General features: G+C 34.0%; 1 protein-coding gene across 1 annotated transcript; it reads left to right on the top strand.

Annotated features, from left to right (window-relative positions):
* Positions 1 to 628: 628 nt before the first annotated feature.
* LOC110731857 (B3 domain-containing transcription factor ABI3-like) lies at positions 629 to 6402 on the top strand. Its single transcript, XM_021911759.1, has 6 exons — positions 629 to 3960; positions 4197 to 4289; positions 4410 to 4510; positions 4642 to 4688; positions 4799 to 4875; positions 5930 to 6402. Exons 1-6 carry the CDS (start codon positions 2065 to 2067, stop codon positions 6077 to 6079), a joined length of 2364 nt encoding a protein of 787 aa, XP_021767451.1. The 5' UTR covers positions 629 to 2064; the 3' UTR covers positions 6080 to 6402.
* Positions 6403 to 8143: the final 1741 nt, after the last annotated feature.

Here is an 8143-nt window from a genome sequence, read left to right as displayed (position 1 = left end):
TTTTTCCGGGTTAGACTATAAATATTCCAATGTTTGATAAAAGTATTTTGTTTTTGCATTGGTTATAATAAGCTAAGTAAACAAATAACATGATTTTCACCCCAAAAGTTAACTTTCTTTAATTAGTTTTTTTTAAGTTAAAGTTCTATTTAATTAGACGTTTTCGGCAGCCCCGTTAAATCCGCCAGAAATCACTGCTGCGCATTATATGGAAACCACAACAACCAAATACGGTAAACAATAAGTCAAACTTCACATGTTTCTGAGGTTGTTTAATTTTTAATTTTCAACTACTGGCTGTTGTCAAACTTTATAAATTCAGTTCATTTCAATGTAAATTTTTAAATGTATAATTTTTATTTTACAAGGTTGCTAGACTATTCAATATAATTCCAATGTTTAGTAAATGCATTTTTCTGTTTCTTTTGTTACAAATAAATATATGAAACAATTTTCTATCCCCAAATGTCAATTCTATCTACACTCTAGTAAAGTTCTAGTTAGACATTACCAACAACTTCGTAAATAAAGTCGACAGAAAAGGCTATTGCGGATTCTATAGATACCACAACAATTATTCAAGGTAAAGTAAATCAAACGTTGCATATTTTTGAGGTTATTTTTTTTACCTATTGGCTTTTGTCAGAGTTCATGAATCGGATTCATTTCAATATAAATTTTTAGATGCATTATATTATTTTGCACAGTTAGACTATATGTTCCTGGTAAAAGTTTGTTCTTGTGTTTATTAGAAATGAATTAAAAAAATAAATAAAAAATTCTACCCCAAAAGTTAACTCTATCTCCACTCTAAGACCTTTTGAATAATAAGTTCTAATTAGATGTAATAACCAACAATTTTGTAAAATTTGCCTAAAATCACTGCTGTGTAATTTTATTAATACCAAAACAATCATATAAGGTAAATCAAACTTACTCCAAAAGTGCGTTACTCTATCTCCACTCTAGTTAGATTTTTTTTGGAATATGAGTTCTAATTAGCGCTATCAACAACTTTGTAAAATCCGCCTGAAATCACTGATGCACAATTTATATATACCAGTAATACCACAACAACCACATAAGGTAAAAAATTAATCAAACTTATAAAAAGAAAAACATAGTTTTATACATTATAACGTGAACGGGATCAGATTCATTTCAATATCTATTTTGTAGGTTTAAATTCATCCCATTAAGGAATGATTATAACATAAAGACCATTAAAAAAAAGTTGTAAGAAATTTTAGAATGGAGTAAAAAAAAACTCCTCTAGCTTTCACTCTCAAGTCCCAACAAAATTCACAAAACTCCAAAATAAGGAAAAAATAAAAATCAAAAAACAAATAAAAAAATTCTTAATAAAAAAAAAAAAATTGAAAGAAAAATAAATAGACCCAAAAACAAAAATGAAAGTATGAAACATTTCAATTACCGAACGGTTTTTTAAGTTTCGGTGAGTGGTTTTCTCTCTTCATTTTCCCACTCTCTTTAATTTAATTTCTTCTTTTCTTCCATCTTCATCTTCCTTTGTTATCATCGTCACCTTCACTAATCTTAATTAACCCCACACTAATCGTGTGATTAATTTAATAATTACCAAAAGTTGTACCTTTAATCATAGATTAATCAGACCATTAGATTTGATTCTGTTTTTTTTTTTTATTAGCAGAAGTAGGTGATAAGGAATATATATATCCTTACCTCCTCTTCCTAGATTCCCTATAAATTTTGTTGTTAGATTTTGCAAGTGGTAATAAAAGAAACCATTTTAATTTATACTATAAGGTCACTTTCATGAAATGATTTGCAACTTGGTATTATCCAGATGGTTTATGTTGCATTTTCTCTCTCTTAAAAAATAAAAATTCTCTCTTCTTTTTTTTATTTTCTTCCTTAATTCACTACCAAAAATATTTATCCAATTTTCTCAATCATTTTCATTATCCGTACTGTACAAATTCACTCTTTTTCTTTATCCTTGACCAACTTACCCACCTAAAGGTTTTTTTTTTTTTTTTTTTTTTTGAATAAATAATTTTTTTTTTTTTTGGAAAGGATTTGATGGGGTTGAAGAAGGAGATGAAAGAAATGGTATTGCATGGTGAAGATCTACAAAATTTTGACGTCGTTGGCGGGGAAGGTATGAAGGATAGTGAGGAAGAGATCTGGTTTGAAACCGCCTCACACCCTTTTGAGAGTAACAATAATGATAATATGAGCAATGAGAATGATTTTTTAGATGTGGATGTTAGCGATCCATCATCCTTGTTCTATGCTGATTTTCCACCACTTCCTGAATTTCCTTGCATGTCCTCATCTTCCTCATCATCCTCGACTCCTGCCGCTACGGCGGCAAAGCCTTTTGGGGTGTGTTCCACCGCAACGACTTCTTCTTCCGCTTCTACGGCGTCGTCCGGGGCGGCGTCGTGGGCGGTGTTGAAGTCCGATGCGGATCAAGACCCGGAACCGGCTTCGTCTACGGCTGCTCCGGTTACGGATCATGATCAGGCACAGAGGGTGGAGGAGAGGGAGATTTTGATGGATGATGTTGATCATTGCATGGATATGATGCAGAATTTTGGGTGCATAGATATGCTTGAGAATACTGATATTTGCTGGGATCCTTCGCCGTTGTTTGATGACAACAACGGCGACGAGCATCAGTTTTTGCAACCGGAGGAAATGTTGGTGAACCGTCATCTAGTTGAGGAAGATGAGGAAGAAAGAGTGTTTGAGCAGTTCATGCAACAACAAAAAGATGGTGAGAGTACTAATACTAGTATTAATAATGATGCTAGTGGTGTTGTTGATGGAATTGTTGGTCAAAATAGTGGTGGGTGTGGAGATGGTGAACCGGATTCGTCGCCCGATGATCTTGCCTTGGTGTTCTTTGAGTGGTTGAAGAGTAATAAGGAGGCGATATCGGCCGAGGATTTGAGGAATATTAAGATCAAGAAGTCGACGATTGAGAACGCTGCTAAGAGATTAGGTGGTGGGAAAGAAGGGATGAAGCAGTTGCTTAAGTTGATACTTCAATGGGTGCAAAATCATCATTTACAAAATAAGAAAATGATGATGAGTGGTGAAGATAATGAGTTTCATGTTGTTAATAATGTTAGTGGTAGTATGATTAATCGCCAAAGTTATTCAATTCAAGATCACAAGAATGATACTGCTACTACAACTCCTAGTGATACTAGTGCGGCAAACCCTAGTTCTGCACCTGAGTCGCAGTGCTTTAGCCCAACGACGTGGCTACCGGGTCCACCACCTTCTCAACCGTATGTGAGTGACACCCCCGTGATGGTCCCGATGACGGCCCCACCACCTCCCCCGGGGTTCCCACCCACGGTTGGGTACATGGGTGGGGATCCGTATGGGGGTGGTAGTCCGATGGCGGCATACATGTCGGATTACCACGCATGGGGACCCACCCCGATGCGATACGGGATGAGTCCCCATTACGGGGGTTACCCCGATGTAGCAGCTCAGTTTGGAGGGTATGCAAACCCTCCTCCCTACCCAGGGTTCTATTATCACCCTGGTCCAACCGAGGGACTAGTGAGGCTCGGGTCCTCGGCGACAAAGGAAGCTCGGAAGAAGAGGATGGCGAGGCAGAGGAGGTTCCTTACTCATCATCATAGGAATTCTCATCATAATAATTATCATCAACATCAGAATAATAGTAATAATAATGGAAATGTTAGTCAACAAATGATGATGAGTCAAATGGCTGAACAGCAGCATGCAGCCGCTGTTGTAGGGAATGGAAATTGTGGTGTTGTTGCTCCACATGGGAATTGGGTATACTGGCCACCTCCACCTCCTCCACAAGTCGTGGCGCCGCAACAAGTGAACCACCCCGGTCCTGTGGTTGGGCAGATGATGCCGCCGCAGCCGCCCATGGAGAGGGCTGCGAACGGCTATCAAAAGCAAGTTGGGATTGAGAAAAAACAGGTGAGTGAATTTAGGTTTTTATTTATTTACTCTTGTTTTTTTAGAATTGTGATTGGATTGTTTAAATTTCTTGCGGTGCAATTTGGTTTGTATGGAATATTACAAGTATTGTTGTTTTATTGTTGATTATTGTTTTCCCTAGAAAGTTGAAAACTAACTTTATTTTCATGGGAAATGAAGATTTATTTAATTCAATTTATATTATTATTAATTAATGAGTTAATTTTGAATAATAGGGATGGAAAACAGAGAAGAATTTGAGATTTCTTCTACAAAAAGTTTTGAAGCAAAGTGATGTTGGTAATTTAGGGAGGATCGTCTTGCCCAAGGTACTAATTATAATTTTTTGATGATATCGCTTGATTATATGTGTTTTATTTTGTTCTTGCTTATGAGCAATAATCTCATTAATAACATAATTTAATTTGGTTTGTTCTTAATTAAATCAGAAGGAAGCAGAGACTCATTTGCCAGAACTGGAGGCAAGGGAAGGAATCCCTATCGCCATGGAAGACATTGGTACCTCTCGTGTGTGGAACATGCGTTACAGGTATAATTACATAATGTTTAACAAAATAATGTCTTGTTAATTTAAAAGCATTGTTCAAGTATTCCTTATCTTCGATGCATGGTTAAATCTGACAAAAAAATGGTCTTTTGTGTTTCTTTTTGGAGCGTCAGGTTCTGGCCTAACAACAAAAGCAGGATGTATCTCCTTGAGAATACAGGTACGTATCAACATATGATCAATTGTTCTGATTTAGTTTTAAGAACAATATTTAGCAATATTATTTGTCGTAATTCTTTGAAATGATCGGTGTCTATTTTATCTATTCAGGGGATTTTGTTAGATCGAATGGACTACAAGAAGGGGACTTCATTGTTATCTATTCAGATGTAAAATGTGGCAAATATGTATGTTTATCTTTTCCTTTCTCCTTCCTACCAACTTGCGTATACGTAGTATGGAGTACTATGTAATCTATTCAGATGTTTAATGTGGCAAATCTTTTGTTTGTGTTTCTCTTTATCCCTTATTATTGTCTGTCTTTCTTCCTGCAACTTGCAAGTGGTAAATCATATGGTGCAAGTTGCAACCTTAAAAGTAGAAAAGTGAACAGCTTCTATTGATATCTACATTAGTTGTATATATTTGTATAATTCGTAGTATATGAAATTATTGGGTTTTTTGTAAACAAGTAATACATGTATATGTCTTGGGTTCGATTGTTATATACTTCTACAAATTAATCGTGAGACATCAGAACCTTTAGAATGAAAAATTAAAACTTTGTACAGATTTTTTTATTTTAGTATTTATATAAATGTGAAAGTTGATTGCATTATCAAAATGTTCTCGTATTTCTGATATCTTTTATGGAATAGAAAATTAGCTTTTACTAGAGAAAACTTGGTGTTATGACCTGGATGAGATACTAGTTAGTTCATCTTCCACTTCAATTTGTTTGATTATCCTCTTTATTATGCATTAATCTAATTAATCATGTCATGTGTTGTTTTTTTTGGTCATTGGATGCTGTTTATTAAGTTTTATTTTATTCACAAAAGTTAATTTGATTATAGATATGTTGGTTTTACTTTTATTTACAAACTCGTGAAATTGTTAGGTTATTTGCAATCCTTGGTTAAGTGATAGTATGAAATTTTTATTGTGTAGAATATTTTCTAAAAGACCTCTAAAACTTATTTGAGACCATTTTTCCTTGTATGTTTGGTGAAAGGAGTGTGTCACAATCTTCACAGTATATATGTTGGTAAAACAATTGCATCTCATCACAGTCTAATACAAATAATTTGAATTAGATTTTTGACAAAAATGTAATGTTGTCTTATCTTTTTCTCACTTGAATTATACATTCCGATCCATTCTCTACTTGTGGTGTGCTTTAGTGCTAATCGGCATTAGGGCAATGGGCATGTACTTAACATCTTCTATTGTGATTTACAGATGATTAGAGGAGTGAAAGTACGACCACAACAGCAAAGCGCGAAGCCTGAACTAACCAACAAGAAGTCAAACAAGACCCAGAAAACTGAACCAACCTCCTCCCCAGCTGGAAATGGCCCGTCCTCTTCTCCAACCGTTACTCAAAGTTAACTTCGTAGTTCGATTTATTGTTCATAAAACTCTTTTGCAGTAGCATAACATTGCAATTTCTACTCCTATGAGAGTGGTGATTAAGTCAATAAGAAACTCGTGGAGTGGTGGTTGCAAAAACCTTACATATAGGTATGTCACATCCAAAGAAGAGGGGTCAAGGAATATGATCGCAATCATAACTGTTTTTGCGCTCTTAGTTTGGTACTCGTTGATGTGGAGGAGATTATAGGTAAGTATCAACGGTTATAGGCAGTTTTTGGAGGCATTTGTATGTTGCAGTTTGTAATATTTTGTAATATGTCCGCCCTCGAATTGTGATGTGTTTACTATTGTAGATTTTGTGCTACTGTTGCATGAAAAACTGAATGTAATTTGTGTAGTAGTTGTGTGATAATAAACATGTAGATACGGTTATAAAGTGAATCTAATTTGATACTCCGTATTTTTTTGTGAACATTTGGTTGATGAATTACTTCTGTTAATTGTGCATATTATGTTTACAAGTCCTACAAGCCTACCAAGGGACATTTCATCTCATATTTTTTTCTCAATCAAAGATCAGAATTTTCTAAACTATATTGTTAATCACGTAACCTATGCATTAGTGACTTTAATCACGAAAGGTTACAATACTTTGTAAAAATTGACATTTAATTGGGGATGAAGGATGGAAAGTTAAAACTTGAGTTCATAATCTTCAATCCTTCATGGTATGATAGTAGATTAGTAGAGGTTGTCTTCTAATTTTGGTGATTGCGTGCCTTTTCACTAGAGCATGACCGGTGGTAATTTATGGTCCATAGTTTTCCTTTGTAAAGAACTACTTCGTATTACTTACTCTGGTTTTTAAAGTTGTTTCATTTTGATTTGGCATACTTGTATATGCTAGCTAGCTTGGCGAGCTACTCTAATGCTTACTATTTATGATTTGTCATTCGTAAATACAAATAATAAACCCAAAATAATGGAAATGAATAGTATCATAGTCAAACATGCATCAACTAACAAACATGACATTCTATTTGCATTGATGTGGTGGTAATATGTTTATAGGGGAAGGGGTGACACGAGTAGATCGAGGCTCCTTAATGTGTGAGATTTATAAAAATTTCACAATCTCACATAGTACCAAACAACTACCAAAATCACATAAATATTGGTTCCAAAATAATTTGGTATATAAGTATAGTTGACTTTAGTACAAATATGTGCTTGCTTGTCTTACTGTGTAAGACATCCACACATGATAAAGTTGTATGAAAGATTATGCCTTTTAAAGAGCGTAAAAATGCAATATAAAAAGTAAAAGGAAAATTTACCAATTACAACCGATATGCGGGTTACAACTATCAAAGTTTATTTTTGTAAATTACAAAAAAAAATAAAAAATAAAAAAATCACCAAACACTTTAAATTACAACCAAAGTTTGATTTTTAGTCACTTTCTCTAGAATATAACGTCATTAATCATTTATTAATATTAAAAATAACCACCAGCCAATACTAGTTTTGAATTATTTTTTGAAATAATGACTATATTTCGGTGAAAGTGGCCGAAAATTGAATTTTGGTTGTAGTTTAAAATGTTGAGTGTCTTTTTTTGTTGTAATTTGCAAAAATAAACTTTGATGGTAGTAACCCGCAAAATGAGTACTTACCTGCTGTAATTGGCAAATTTTCCAAAAAAAAAAATCAACTAGTTGGGTCAGCCCATAAGTGGTTTTGATTCAATAGAGTCTATCACCTTATTGGGTCGACCCAAAAATTTAATATGGATCAATCAAAATGGGCCAATTCTTTGGGGCAAAGCTTGGCCCGACTGCGTAATGTCGTTATGTAGGGATGGAGAGTGAAACCTTTTCTCTCCGATTTCCTTAAAGAAAAATATAAATGAGACATTTTTTTAGTATTTGATTTTATTTTTTTTATTTTTATGATAGCATATTTGAATTTTATTAGTCAAAATAGTTTTTTTTTTTTTTTTTTTGAAGCAAAAAAATAGTTAATGATTTTATTTTGGTAAATGTTTGAATTTGGTAAATCGTACTCAAATGAGTCATT

This window comes from Chenopodium quinoa, unplaced genomic scaffold, assembly GCF_001683475.1.
Source record: "Chenopodium quinoa cultivar QQ74 unplaced genomic scaffold, ASM168347v1, whole genome shotgun sequence".
NCBI classification, from domain to species: domain Eukaryota; kingdom Viridiplantae; phylum Streptophyta; class Magnoliopsida; order Caryophyllales; family Amaranthaceae; genus Chenopodium; species Chenopodium quinoa.
Note: the sequence above shows the minus strand (reverse complement) of the source record. Positions and strands in the feature narration are given on the sequence as shown.